The 15,580-nt window shown below is 46.1% G+C and overlaps 1 protein-coding gene and 1 long non-coding RNA gene across 2 annotated transcripts in view; one reads left to right on the plus strand and one right to left on the minus strand.

Moving 5' to 3' along the window:
• Positions 1-8,304, minus strand: part of LOC148220117 (endogenous retrovirus group K member 8 Gag polyprotein-like) — a 70,809-nt gene extending 62,505 nt beyond the window's left edge. The window contains exons 1-2 of the mRNA XM_088155755.1: positions 8,300-8,304; positions 5,741-6,734 (exon numbers count right to left, since the gene is read on the minus strand). Coding sequence (XP_088011881.1) covers positions 5,741-6,734; positions 8,300-8,304 — 999 coding nt within the window. The remainder of the gene's footprint in view (positions 1-5,740; positions 6,735-8,299) is intronic.
• Positions 1-15,580, plus strand: part of LOC148220114 (uncharacterized) — a 643,144-nt gene that overhangs the window by 525,514 nt on the left and 102,050 nt on the right. The gene's annotated exons all lie outside the window — the stretch shown is intronic.

Here is a 15,580-nt window from a genome sequence, read left to right on the forward strand (position 1 = left end):
ACATGGAAACATGACAGAGGCCATGTGCTGAATCTCAGCACACAGAACAGATCCCAGCAGTGCCTACAGACCTTTGCCTACAGACGCCAGACACTACCAGCCAAAGAAATCAAGACATTTTCATACACAGCTCTTTGTCATTATGCTTCAAAGTAGCAAGGTACTTACAATCGCTACCAACTTCTTTGCTGCCATACAGGCTACAAACATCCCAACAGGATGTGCTCTGGAGCAAGAGAAGGCAGACACAGAGAGGGAAGGCATGCTGCAAGGACACAGAGAAAGGAAGTATCTCCAATACTTACCCTCTTCTTCTCACACTTCCCCTCTTCTTCTGCAAGAGTTAAAAAGGAGTATTTTTGTATGATTGCAAAGGCATCCATGTCAAAATTAACTTTTAATTTCCCCCAGATTCATTCTAACCAAGCCGTTCCTTCTAGATCTCACCATGCCCAGATGTTCGTACTGGCCAAAGGAAAGCCATGCCACAGGCAGCTTCTTTGGCTCTTACTGCCACCTCCAAGCAACTGAGAAGGTATGTGGGAACACACAGAACAAAGAATAGAGCAAACATGCACTCTCAAAGCAACTGTCTGCCTCATCGTTGCCCGGGAGAAAAGAAAATATTGCTTGAATTCCAGTCTGTACTTAGGATTTCCCGACCTACCTAGACTTTTGTTTCAATTCTCCAGAGTTCTGCACCATTTGCTTCCATCAGATTTGGCACGTGTTGGAGGCAACAAGGTGCTATCAAAGTAGGAAACAAGAGTCAGGTATCCTAAAATACAAACCAGTCAGTACTTCAAATATAAAATTATGAATCTGAATATCCATACTACTGGGCTTTCTTTCATTTACAGCCATCTTGGCAATGAAAATAAGCCTGAGATTGTTGTTGTTCCAGGCCAACAGTTTACTCCCCGATAAGGAACTAACTGTCATCTACCTTGTTCCTACATCCACCATAAAAAATCCTCCCTGTAAAGATCAGAATGCATTGCACCCACACCAATGCGTCTTGTGTTCAGGATGGATATTCAAACGTAGCAACGTTCGATTTCTATCCAGACTCCTCTCTTAATTTATTGCGCAAATAAAATCACACGCCATTGAGAAAAAATGCCTTGACAAAAGCACCAACTTCTAGGTCTCCACCCATCTTTGCCCATTTCTACTATGTTTCAAGATTTACTTCTGCATTCATCCATTTTTAGAGCCTGATCGCCACCTATTAAGTGTAGCTGGGGCACTGAAAATCAAGAATGCATTTTTTCCATTCAAAAGAGCTGTACAGAAATAGATGTAGACCCTGCCTTACTGCTGCATTTAGCAATCGCACATTGACAGGAAGCAAAGTGCATTTTGTAGCCAAGTCCTTCATTAACTCCAGCAACAATTGTTTTCCTTTATGCTATACCCTCTTTTGCCATACCCGATATATTGCAAAACCTTCAGTCTCTGTTCACTGAGTACCATCTGCTCCTTTATCAACTTTTGCATTTCCATATTCACAGTTGGGGGATTCTGTATTTCTTCACTTGCCATAAATTCTCTGCAGGATGGAAAGTAGATATGTAGAATGGAATCACCTGATATATGTGACATCATACGTGATATCACGTAGAAAGAAAAAATGATCAAGTATTACTTTGATAGAAACCAAAAGTGAACACTAGCCACTTTGTGTTGCTCATTGTCCAAAAGAAGACTGCCACATTTCTGACCTGAAACTCTGAACTACACACCTCTTTTGCATGAGCTTCCAGTCCTTGACTCTCCCTTGCCATTTCAGTTGATGCCATTTTTCTTTCTCAAGCTCTCATTTCATTCGATTCAAGAGTAGCTTGGCAGTTGCCCTCTCATTATCCAGCAGTGCTCTCTTTACATTCTGTGTATTAAAAAATAAAACCTGAAGTAGAAGCAGCATACGACATGCAAAAACAAACAAAAATTGTCCCTTCTACAGAAAATGAGGGGAGAAAAGAACACAAATGATAACCAATACCCTGCCAAGTAGAAATTTCTTCTATATTTCAGTGATTGATAGGCAGAAAAAATGAATTTCATTTGGGGAAAGAAAGACATTCTAGGAATATTCAGACTGTTATCTTGCCCCAGGTAAAACATTTGCCATAGCCTTAGTGTTAATGAGCTTGTGAACATCAGCTGCCAAGAGGAAGGACATTTCCTCCAGTTTCACAGAATACTTGGTCAGTACATCTGCTATCTGTGCAATCAAAGAATACAGAAAAGCAACAACAATGAAAAGTAGAATTCAAATATCAATTTCCCACGTTAAAATCTACATGAACAAGACAATTTTCCCATTCAAATGAATTCGATTTAATTAATTCATTAACTACATAAGTATCATTCTCACTTTCAACAATAGAATTCAAGGAATCAACGTTGCTTCTTCTGAGACATTGAAGCCTGAGTAGATCCCTGTCGGAGAAGGGAGACGCGGACACCATATGGTCATCAGCAAAGTCTTGTTTATTGATATGCAGAGTGGTGCTTAAGTACAGTGCTTAATTAGCTCATGCATAGTGCAAAATCTTAGCTCCTCATTGGTCTAGATGTGCTGCTTAGCTAAGCACTTCGGCATTCATGTTTTTCTCAATTCTACGTGCCTTCCTTATCTAAAGGACGCTGTATCCCTGAGACTGAGGCCCACTTTGCTAGCTTCACCAAGTTGATCTGACTATAGCCTTTTTCTTCCAGCCATTCCTGCACCAGGCTCTCTACACTTCCCCCGTTTTCTTTTTGAGCTAGAAGAGTGGCATGCCAAGCTTTGCTAATAGTCTTTTGAATAAAATTTTGTAAGCAAGTTATCAAGCAAGGTAGTAATGAAGCTAAGCACAAGAATATACCTAACACCATAATAGCATACTTAATAACGGTTCGAATCCATCCTCCAAGACCTAGGCTTTTTAACCACTCGTCAATGCCCTAACCATCTTCTTTTTTTAGGTTGTGTAATTTCTGCTGCATGTTTTGTATCTTTTTGTGGATGGACTCAGAGTGGTCAGATAAATTCATGCAGCACATTCCCTTGAACTCCTTGTAACCATACTGGCAACTCTACTAGGCAGGTTCTAAAAGGATTTTGTACTCCCCCTAGACTTAAGCAGATTGATTCTTGTTTTGTTATGTTAGCGAATGTTACCCATACGTTCTCCTGAGGCGCATGCTGCATTGGAAAAGATTTTGTGCGAGCAAAGTTAGCAAGCATAAGCAGTGTAATGATCATCATTTTGATTTCTTTGGCGGCCTATTCTTTTTACGCCCTGTATTGCTCCCTGTTATCTGCAGTTGTTTCACCTTTTCTATACTCTGATTTAATACTTCCTCTGGGTCTGTACCGGGCTTAACTGGTCCTACCCGAGGCCAAGGCAGGTGTGGGACTTTATGTCTGCATCTTGCAGCGATAATGTGCGAATTTGCATAGATGTGCTGCTTCTTAATCCAGTTGGTAAGTTCCCACTGGGCCCAAGCTAACAGGAGCTGTTCTGGTGTCTCGTATAGGTTTTGTACCTGGGCATATGGCACTCCTGCTTCTTTTTCTAGGGCCCGACCCCAATTTGAATCTCTTAGGTCGTCACTTTGACACCTTCAGCACCACAAACTAAACACTGCTCTCTGTTCCACCCACGAGCAGTCCCCACAGCCCCCGCACTTTAGGGCTACCCAGGTTTCACACCATGACCCCCCACACGCACAACAAGGACGGCTGCTGAGAGGCTGTTCTTCCTGGTGGGCGTGGCTCTCAATCCAATCAGCCCAATTCGGTGGTGGCTGCCTTAGTGCCTTACGGGCAGCGCTGTTATAGCGTCCCAACTTCTGTAAATAGGGCCGTAAGGTCACCGTCAACTTCTGCTGGATCCGCTCTTGGTCGACTGGAGCCAGCCGCCTCCTCAGGAATCTTTCCACCAGTTCGGTCATCTAGAATGGGCTTCACTCACCTAGCAGGGACCCAAAGTGTTTCCCACTATTGTGATGACTGCAGGTGGGGCAGGCTCTTACTATTGCCTTAGCCTCTTGCAGATCTCCTAGCAGTCGCTGTGCTTCATTTAGAGTGGTGATTTTTGTTGCAAGCTGGAGCTTTTGCGGCCGTACGATCTGGCTTGTGATAGACCACCCTAAGTACCTCCATGGTGTGGATCGCTGTATTTTTTCTTGAGCTATTATGAGGGATGCCTTTGTTAGGGCGCTTTGAATCTTTTGCATCTGAGTGTTTGTAAATGCTGATTCTTGAGCAAAGAGGATATCATCCATATAATGATAAATAATTGTGTTGGGCCACTGTATCCTTAATGGTTGTAATGCGGCATCAACATACAGTTGGCACAGGGTAGGCGAGTTTTTTATTCCTTGTGGAAGAACAGTCCATTCATACCGTTTATCAGGTTCTTCTTTGTTTATTGCTGGTAGGGTGAACGCAAATCTTTTAGTATCTTGAGGGTGTAAGGCTATAGTGAAGAAGCAGTCCTTTAGATCAATGATCAGAAGAGGCCAATGCTGTGGGAGCATTGCTGGGTTGGGGAGGCCTGGCTGTAATGCCCCCATCGCCTCCATTTGATTATTTACTGCTCTTAAATCGTGCAGAAGACGATATTTTCTTGACTTCTTTTTGATCACAAAAATTGGTGTGTTCCATGGGCTTGTCGAGAGTTTCAAATGTCCTTGTTGGAATTGTTCTTTTACGAGTTGATGTGCTTGTATTAGACTTTCCCTTTTTAGAGGCCATTGCTTAACCATTACCGGTTCATTGGTAGTTCAGGTGATTGGGATCGGGAAAGTCCAAGCAATGGCAATTACCCCAAAGGGTGCTCGTTGGATAAAACGACCCCCATCTGAGCCAAGATGTCCCTTCCAATCAAGCAATGTACCGATGGCGGTAACGCAACTACGGACAACACAGTCACCAAATCTTGCCCATCTATAGTGACTCTTACTGGAGGAGTTTTTCTGGCAAGGGTGAACCCTCCGACGCCCGTCACGGTATCCGTGGTTTGCAGTGATGGCCAGTTGTGGGGCCATTTTTCTGGAGAGACAATGCTGGTATCTGCCCTAGTGTCTAGGAGTCCCATCATTTCTATTGTCTGTCCTGCATAGGTTAGTTTCACCTTCTTTTTGGGTCTGTTATGGAGATCCATTGTGAGCATAGCAATACCTGATGATCCGAATCCTTGGTCTCCACGTGGGGTTTGTTTTTGTGGTTGAACACCCCGGCTCAACTGTGGAAGTGGAATAAATTGAGCAACACGCTGGCCCTTTTCAATCGTAATAGGAGGGAAAGGAGTATATACCATTATTTGTATTTCCCCGGTGTAGTCTGCATCAATGACGCCTGGAAGCACAAACAGCCCTACAACGGAGCTTGACGAGCGTCCCACTATTAGTCCTCCATGAGCTTGTCCTTTGATATTTATCGGGCCATAAACTCCAGTTGGGACTTTGACGGGGCGAGCTGTCATCAAAGATGTTTTTACTGCGGCTGCCAGGTCGAGTCCCAGGCTCCCTGTTGTGGCTGGTTGTAGACAGGAGATGGCGCTGATGTCACGGCGGCTACTTGTGTCCGGGCGCGGCTGCCGGGCGCGCTCCGCCGGGAGTTTTCCGACTTGCGGCGGCAAGCTGACGTGTTGTGCGTGTTGTTCTGGCAGTTTTGGCACCACACTTCTGAGGCTCGGCAGTCTCGTCGGAAGTGGCCTCCGCTTCCGCATCTATAGCATCGCGCCGAAGGAGGCCGGTGGTCGCTCGATGTGGCCGGGGCTGCTGTAGAAGCACGGAGCGGAGCAAGAGCGGCTAGCACCTGTGACTGTGTGGACTCGGCTTGTTTCTGTAGCCCTAAGCCTATTTTCTTTAGTGCATTAACTAAGAAAACCTGCGCCCCTGTCGGCTGTAAAGCCATCCTTTCCAATGCCTCTTCTATCGTCCAATTGGCCCCCAAAGTTGATAATACCCTTTTTGTTGCCTCATTGCTATTCTGCAACGCACATTGCTTTAGCATCGCCCCTCTCATATACTCTGGGACTCCTGCCTTTTCAATAGCAGCAGCAGCCTTATCTACAAAGTCCCCAAAGGATTCATTTCTTTCTTGTTTTATCCCCATATACATGGGTATGCCTGAGCTATCTTTGACCTGACCGATGGCACTCCTTACTAGACGCATGGCTTCCCTAACTTTGTCGGGTCCTGAAATCATTTGAGCCTCTGTCCTGCGGTATTGACCCAATCCCATTAGTTCGTCTATGGTAATTCCAGCTAACGGATCTCCCGGGCCCCTCTGTGCTGCAACTGACTCCTGAACAAGAGCTTGCCAGTGGGCGTTAAATAGCAACTGCTGATGTTGCGTGAAAATCAGTTTTACTATACTTCTCATATCATTTGGCAACAGCAGGTATGTATCAAACAAGAAATCTAGCATTTGCTTAGCTGGCTCACTCCGGAAACCAAACTGACTCACTGTCTGTCTTAGCTGGGCTAGCAGCTTCCAGTCGGGAGGCGAATACGCTCCCACTTGGACGGCTTGTCCCTGTTGATTTATTCCCTGTGTATACGTGACGGGAAAAGCCCAGGCTTTCGCTGCGTCAACAGCGCTTTCGTCCCCAGTCTCCAAGCCGTGTCTGGCTAACATAGTCCACGCCTCCCTTTGCCGTTTAGCCATCTCCTCCCACAGGTCGCTTTCTGCCCTAGGGACAGGGTCTGGCTCCGCGGCAGGCTTAGGGACGCTAGGCTCAGACCGGCAAGGGGATTTTTCGCTGCTGGGCTGAGGTCCTTCGCCCTCGGAAGGCGGGGTTACTCCGCCTTCTGCAATTGTCTCCGCCGCCGCGGCGGAATCCTCCTCAAGCTCTTCTAAGGGGGGTGCCGAGGGCCAAGCGCAGCTGGCCATGTCCGTCATTCCTGCCGCCTCCCCAGAGATAGGTATTTCAACTCTGGTCGTGCTGGGTGCTTGGGGCTCATTATCGCCATACTGAGCATTTCTTTTATATGCCTCTACTGCCTCCCGAGCCGCCCTTCTCTCCGCCTGCTGCTTTAGCAGTGCGTTGTGAACTACCCACCAGATCTTTCCCAGCTTTTTTGCTGTTTTATCATCCTCTAATACCGCCTCCCACAGTGCATCCCCTAACTTATGCCACTCGTTTAGATCATGCACGGTGTGAGGGTTAGAGAATAAACCTTTAGCATAACCCCAGGCTAACAACCCCGGTATGTCCTTCCTGGGATTAATTTCTTTCAGCCCTAACTTATCTATATGTAGTATATAGTATATATATATGTATATATGTAGTATATGTATATGTACTATAAATAAATCATATGCTGCTTGCCTGTCCATTTTTCGTCGTCAGCGCTGTTGCAACTCTCCGGCTTCGGCAGCACGTATGGCCCAGGACCACCTTTGTAGCTCCTGGGGGTGTCTTCCCTACGTCGTTTGACACCGACCCGGTTGCAGCAGGCCCCAACTCTACTTCACCGACCGTGGCGCGTTCTCCCCCGTTTTCTTTTCAGCAACGGGGGGCACGTCGGGGTTCACCATTTGTCGGAGAAGGGAGACGCGGACACCATATGGTCATCAGCAAAGTCTTGTTTATTGATACGCAGAGTGGTGCTTAAGTACAGTGCTTAATTAGCTCATGCATAGTGCAAAATCTTAGCTCCTCATTGGTCTAGATGTGCTGCTTAGCTAAGCACTTCGGCATTCATGTTTTTCTCAATTCTACGTGCCTTCCTTATCTCAAGGACACTGTATCCCTGAGACTGAGGCCCACTTTGCTAGCTTCACCAAGTTGATCTGACTATAGCCTTTTTCTTCCAGCCATTCCTGCACCAGGCTCTCTACAGATCCCAACTTCAAATCTATTAGGAGGGCATGAAAGCAATACCTGCTACATTTAGTACATGTAAAATACAAAGACATCTAGAACAGCTCTAAAAGATGAACAAACCCATGAACTTTGAAGGAGATGATAGCAAGAAATGTGGAAATAGGCTTTATCTGCCCAGTGCTTTTCCCAAAAGCTTGGGCACTCCTTGGCGTCAGTGAGAGTCTCTGTCGCATTATTCAGCAGCTGGCTTAGGGTAAAAAAGGATGCATGCAATCACTTCATTCCTGTTCATGACATAAACTTACTGCACCTTTGTTCTCAGAGCTCCGTGCAACAGTCTGCCTCTCTCGCAGTTGGAATGGAAAACGAAAGCTTTTCGCCTACGCCCTTCACAGAGATCTGTTGCCAGGACAAGAAGGTCTTGTCACCGGAGCTCGCTCCCGCAGCAAGGAAGCTGATATTAGCACCTCATTGCCGCGGCCCTTCTCGCTCCTTGACTACGTGCTCAGCGCTTTCCAAATTCGCTGCTAGCTCCCCAGTCCTTCTCAGCTGCAAGTAGCAGTGATCACAGTACATAGAGCTTCGCATGGACCAAGGACCTGGAGGGACATATCGAACACGAAGATGTGCCAGAATAGAGACGTGATCTACATTCTCCCTTCTCGGCATCCAGTTTGTGCTTCTGCTGCTTCTGCTGTTAGGAATCGCTGTTGAAAGATGAGCGAGTGCATCTTTCTGGGTGCATTGCACTGAGTGAGAGCTCCCTAGGGACATTGAACTCGGAGCCAAGGCATCAGGGCGTGCTTGCCCGCAGAACTGAGGACAAGCTGTTGGGCAGAGCTGAAACTGGCCTCTGGACTTCAGCTCTGTGCGGACAGTAGAAGGCGAAAAAGGAACCCGAATGGTACCGGGATTGGGAGCGCAGTGCAGCGAAGAGCACATGAGCAGCCAAAGAGCTCCTTCAAAATCACTTTCACTTCTCAGTGCTCTTGCTGCTTGGAAAAGTAGCACACAGCCTTTGCACGGCAGGGCAAAACCTGGGGCAGTGCCCTTCCTCACACCTTTGTTATGGTGTACTCCATGCAGCTAGAGCGAAGCGAGAAGGATGCGAGTGCGAAGAAGGCATTCTTAAAGTAGCCCTCTGTCAAGCAGTGCTGAAAGGGCGCATAACACACGGCGTCTCGCTGCCCTCTCTTCTACATACTCGCAGCGCCCTTTGCCTACTTGCAAAAGTTGCTACCAAAACTGAGGGGGCCAGATTGAAGAGGCAGTGCCTAGGTTCACCTGCTATTATTGCACGTAAGCCACGTCCAGCTCCTTGCTTCAGTCTGTATTTCCCATCTCCGCGGCATTTACCGTGGTGCTCTCTGCAACTCGGCACCTAGAAGTGACCGCCAATGTTTCCACAGAGGGCTGCAAGGGAACCAAGGAGCAGCACAAGCAGCAGTGCTTCAGCTTCCTCCTTTCGACTGCTAAGGGCGCTTGGGAACGCAAGCGAGAGGCAGCCACCTTCCTCTCCTAGTAGCCTGTAACGTGCTGCACACAAGCACGGTACTTGTGCTGCTTCGTTCACCGCCCTCACCCACGCCTGGCGCCGCTTTCACTCCCCGGCGGCCAGAAGCCTCTGAAGCGGCGCCACACAGCCAGCAGTGTGCCGGAAGCCAAGCGCTCACGAACGCTGCTTCTGCCCAAGCCCGCCTAGGGCGTGCACCTTTGTTCTCAGAGCTCCGTGCAACAGTCTGCCTCTCTCGCAGTTCAAATGGAAAACGAAAGCTTTTCGCCTATGCCCTTCCTAGAGCTCTGTTGCCAGGAAGAGAAGGTCTTGTGGCCGGAGCTCGTCCCCGCAGCGAGGAATCTGCTATTAGCACCGCATTGCAGGGGCACATCTCGCTCCTTGACTACCTGCTCAGCGCTCTCCGAATTCGCTGCTAGCTCCAAGGTCCTTCTCAGCTGCAAGTAGAAGCGCTCACAGTACAGAGAGCTTCGCATGGTCCCAAGACCTGGAGGGACATATCGCACACGAAAATGCGTCATGACAGGGACGTGTTCTACATTGTCCCTTCTCCTCATCAAGCTTGTGCTCCAGCTGCCTCTGCTGTGACGAATCGTTCCTTGAAAGACGAACGAGAGCTCCTTTCCAGGCACATTGCACTGAGTGAGAGCTCCCTAGGGACTTTTGGATGTAAAACTTTTTCCACCTCCAAAAATACATGGGTAACTCCTAAAAGTTTTTCTTTTATTAACAACAGTTTCGTCCAAGTATTTCTGTTCTAAACACCCTTGGTTTCAGTCTGAAATTAACTGCTTGTTTCTGTCTTTTTGCCTAGTGGCAATCTAAATCTCAGGTAACTGGATGTGTTGGAAATCCATAAATTACATCTCAGGTTAGGTGGGATAATTGGCTCGGAAGAAAATGGAATTGAGATTTTGGAAAGAAACCAAAGTGAGCTGATGTCACCATCCCAGATTCCCTTGGGTTCCAAATCCTTTCATTTGTCTTTTTGTGGGCTTTTTTGAAGGCGGTGTACAGTTGAAGCCATGGTTTAGCTGCGGTGAGGCCTGCTCTGCTGTAAAAGCATTATTTTCTCAGTGAGCATGGACAACAGTTACAGTGGCGTCTTTTAAGATTCCCTGCACTCCACTTATGGTGGCAAAAGCAGTGCCTTGACTGTAATCATAAAAGAGATTACACTTTCATTGCTTTGACATCATGTAGGATGCTTCCTCCATCTGCTGTGGTCAGCATTAAGTAACAGATTTCTCAGTTTCTAGGAAGAGTCTAGCAAACAATCACCTTGCTCCTTCTCTTGCATTTATTCATCACTGCTATGCTGCTATACAGACAGATAGTCTGTTTATGATTCAACAATTGAATGGGACATCAAGTAAATAGCAAAGCAAAACTAACTACCGAAAGCACTATAAGGGCCAGAGATTAGCTTGGATCAAAGCAGGTATTCTCCTAGCATTGTTTACAAACAAGTCAGCATGTGAAACAAAAGGCACCATGCAGTTTGTGCCTTGTTTTGGGCATGCCCGGAAGAAGGAAATTCTGATTTCACATATGGGAAAGCAAATGTTGACATTTGAATGAGATCGTTCATATGCCAGGAAAGGTTGCTTTGAAAGGTTGTGGAAGTCCTGTTAGGAAACATGGCTTTACAAGTCCTTTCCACCAGGAGACAACAGCTGCAGAACATCTGGGTGTGCCAGTGTTGAGAGCACCAGCAAAGATCAAAGTGGAGAAGGTGGTGAACAATGGCAGTGGCCTGGGGGAGAGCACGTGAGCTGCTGGCTGTGGGACAAGGGGTGTCCTGACTGATTTAGGAGGCGTGTGATGGTCTGTGCCAGCAAGAGGAGTAGTGCTGTGGCCTTGGGACACTGCGAATACTGGAATTCAGTGGGGTCACTGGGCAGGCTGAGTGTCTGAGCTGCTGGAGGGACCCAATTTGCCCACATGTAAACATCCAGTCTCACTCTTGCCAGCCACAGAAAGGAGCAGGATGCGGATGATGGCGATGCCTGTCATGTATATGTAGTGTATATGTGTGCTATCCCAGCCTGCTGGGAACACTTCTTCTTTGTGACTGCTTGGGCTGAGGGAGAGAAAGCAGTGGTAGTTTCTGACGTTTCGAGTTTGCTTGAGTTTCTCAGGCTGTTTCTGGAGCCACCCAGAGTTCTCTTCCTTGAAGCATTTCAATTCCTGGTAATTTTCAAAATTCAAACAGACACAGCCCTAAGCTAGTTGATCTGAGTTCAGAGCTATTCTTACGCTGCGATGCTGGATGATCTGATCTCCTTAGATGCCTTCCATCTCAGTTTATGACCTGGTTCTTGTGAAAAGTAGGATCTTTTAGCCTGGAGAAGAGAGGTTTCTGGACAGACAGTATGGTGGCCTTTGAATATGTAAAGAGGGTATAAGACAAATGGAGAAAGACTTTTTCGGAAGGTTTGCAGAGACAGGACAAGGGGCCATGCTTTCAAACTGAGACTAGGTTTAGATTGGCTAAAAGGAAAAACTTTTCTACAATGAAGCTGGTGAGACACTCAAACGGGTGTTCCAGAGAAGCTGTGGATGCCCCATCATTGAGAGTGCTCCTTATCAGTTTGGCTAGTCTTGAGCAAGTTGATCGACTGTAAGATCTACGTGGCAAGGAAGTTGGAGTAGATGATCTTTAATCACAGACTTTTGTATGATTCCATGAAAGACAGCATGCAATAAAGGTCATATTTCAGATTTTGGTGCAGACATTTTTATTATTTCTCACTTTATGCATCATTGCAAGGACAACTTGTTAGCTTCTGAATTGATGAGCTGAGATTGATTTCCTTCCTTAGTTTCATTTTCCCTGTTATTCCTTCACTCTTGGACTTTTTTTTTCACTAGATTTCCTCTTTCAGTCAACTGCCCTTAAGTATCACTTTGCTCCCCACCTGGCATTTTTTTTTTTCAATGACACCTTTTCACTGGTTCGTTTTGGGCCTTTGCTGCTTGAAGTCCAGCAGCCTCCTTTTCTGAGCATTATGGAGCTTTCTTTACAGCTTCATCACTATGCAAAAAGCCATAAATTACTGTGTTCCATCTCACATACCATCAAGTATCACACTAATATTCCCTCTGCTGAATAGCTGGTTGGCTTACATAGACCAGCCAAATAACAGGAAATCCAGATGGCAGCCAAAATCTTGTAGACTACTCCCGCTTTTCATTTAAATTCTGGAGAAGTCACGTGAGGTATCACATTCTCTTGAAAGAAGTGTATATCATCTCGGACATTCTAGAATGGGCTATTAATATTGTCATGAGTTTCTGGAAAGACTTTTTAGTATGCAAATTCAAATTCAAATGATCTGAAATTATAGAACTTCAAGAAATTTTTTTTCCCAGTATCGAAGTATGATGGAGTTACATAGGGAGAATCTTAATCTTAGTTATTCTATTCCATCTCACATCATGGCTGGGGGCAGGGAGAAGGGAGTATCTTTGGGGGACAATGGGTTCTGGTGTAGTCAGTAATTTGGGCTGTGGAGCCATCAGGTATTGTCTGTTGTTGGGGGGGATTCATGTGAACTCTTCCTTTCTTGTACCCTGCCACTAGTATTGTTGCTAAAATTGTTTGTTTTCTCATCCAAGTGACAAAATCAGCACACTTAATGAGGGATGAAGAGGAGCAGCGACCTCAGAAGAGGAGGAAGAAGAAGCAGAGCCTGCTGTCCTCCAGAAGGAAAAAACACTACCGGCCAACTTTGCATCATCTGTGATCTTCCTGGGCGTGTAATCTATTGCCTTGTCCAGATCACTGATAAAGATATTAAACAGGACTGGGCCCAAGACTGAGCCTTGGGGACCAACTGGATGAACTCTATTTCCCACCACTCTGTGGGCCTGGCCATCACACAGTTTGTCACCCAGCAAACAGCCCACCCATCCAAACCATTAGCAGACAGTTTCCTCAGGAGAATGATGTGAGACTCATTGCAAAAAGGATCAGGGAGATGCCTAGGAAGAGTCTCAGGTGAATCCAGGAGACTATAGTGGAAGACTATTCAGTTTTCCAATCAATTTGCTTAAAAAACTCTACAAAACCGTAACAAACAAACAAACAAACGAACAAACAAAGCAGACCAAACAAACACAGAAAAAACCCCAACCAGTAATCCACAAAGCGACAAAAAAGGCCCCAAAAAAATCCCACAACAAAACCCACGCAAAACTGAAAAAAAACCTCAAACCCAACACATCAAAAAATTAGGGTGAATGCTTTTAGTAACTTTAATAATAACAAAACAAAACAAAACAATCCCAGAAAGTCACATTTCTAAACGTGCTGTCCCAGCCTCTTCTCTCAGCAGGGAGGACATCCTGAAGTGGAGCCAGTTGGAAGAAAGCGGGATAGGGCAGCACCCGGGCCATTGTCACAGGACGGCCCTGTGGCTGCCCCATTGCCAAAACCTGGACACATAAATCAAACACAGGTATGCACATGTGCTTAGACACAGCAAAAATATATTTGTCTGAAAAGAATACTGGTCCATTTATATCACTGGAAAGAGCATAATGCCTCGTCTCAGCTTTCTTTTCAGTCATTACAAATGTTTCGAAAATATAGGTGTGGAGAAAATGGAAATATCCAAGATCAACATGAGGACCAATAACAAAGATTCCATTTTTGAAACTGCATTGGGAATCCTCTGCAGAAATTGACTCAGAGCTCTAAGATTTACAAAAAAGACCAAGAGTATTGGAGTCAATACAACACAGTGTCTGGAGACGTCAGCTGGTTGCCTTGATTTCTCAAATATGATGGAGGAAGCACCTTAGCAACTACAGCTGCCAGTTCTCTCAGGGCCCTGACATGCCACTGGGTGGGTCCCATGGTCTTGCATGTTCAGATTCCTCAAGTGGTCTGAAAGCTGACCTGCTACTATGGCTTAGAATCAAGTCCACCAGTCCAATAACATGACAGATGTGGAAATAGTGACTGGCAGTAATAACTGAGACCAACACTTGTTGAATACCTCAGCCTTCTCATTGTCTGTTGTCACTAGTCCTGTCTGGCTTATGGGGGTGGGGGGGAATAGGTTAGGTGTGATAGGTTTCTTTTCATCTCCCTTTTCCCACTGAAATACCCGTAGGTGCCTTTATTATTCTTATTTTTGGCATGCTTTTCCAAATTCAGCTTCAACTGAGCCTTAGCTATACTGATCCCATCTTCACACACTCATGTGTTACCACTGTATTTTTCCCATGATTTGTCTCGCTGTGTATTGTCTGCATATTACCTTCTTGCATCACATCTATTAATTTTCAATAACCTTCTGGCTTTAATTTCTTTTCAAGAAAAAACCTTTTTGAACCTTTTCACCTCAGAAATTCACCTGGGAAACCCAAAATCCCCAAAATTCACCCCGAAGTCCCCCCTGGGATGCCCAGCACTCACCTGGCAACTCCCAGAATTCCACAAATTCACCCCAAAATTCACGGGGGACCCCCAAATCCCAGGGCTTCACCCCAAAATCCCACCTGCAGTCCCCAAAATCCCTCAAATCCCCCCCAAGACCCGGTTTCCCCAACACCTCCTAAATTCACCCCAAAATGTCTCCAGTCCACCTCAAAGCCCACCCAGATACCCCCAATTCCATCAAATTCACTTTAAGACCCATCTGGGACCCCCAAAAATCACCAAAATTCAACGGAAAATCCATCTGCATCCCCCCAAATTCATCCATAAATTCTTCCACGACTCCCAAATGCTCACCCGGATACCCCAAATTCGACAGAATTCACCCCAAAATCTTCCTGGCATCCCCAAAACTCACCTGAGTACCCTAAAATTCACATGTATACCCTAAAATTAACCAAATTCCCCCCCAAATTCCCCTGAGACCCCTAGAATTCCACAAATTCCTCCTAAAATTCAACTGGGAGTCCTCACATTCCACAAATTCACCCCAAACCTCGCTACCCGGGATCCCCCAAAGTTCCACAAATTCTCCCCCAAAATCAACCTGGGACCCCTCAAAACTCACCTGGATCTCCCCAGATTCCCCCCCCCCTACCCCAATTCACCTGGGAACCCCCAAATCCCCAGAATTCAAATCAAAATTCACCTGGGATCCCAAAAACCTCCAAATTCGCTCCAAAATGATTGGCTACTTTACACACTCCATTTTCCCACAAAAGGATGTAGAGCCCTGGGTGCTTCATATACAGACAAAACGGAAAAAAACCTTTATATTAATTCTCA

The sequence above is a fragment of the Sturnus vulgaris genome, chromosome W, assembly GCF_052056855.1.
Source record: "Sturnus vulgaris isolate bStuVul1 chromosome W, bStuVul1.hap1, whole genome shotgun sequence".
Taxonomy (NCBI): Eukaryota; Metazoa; Chordata; class Aves; order Passeriformes; family Sturnidae; genus Sturnus; species Sturnus vulgaris.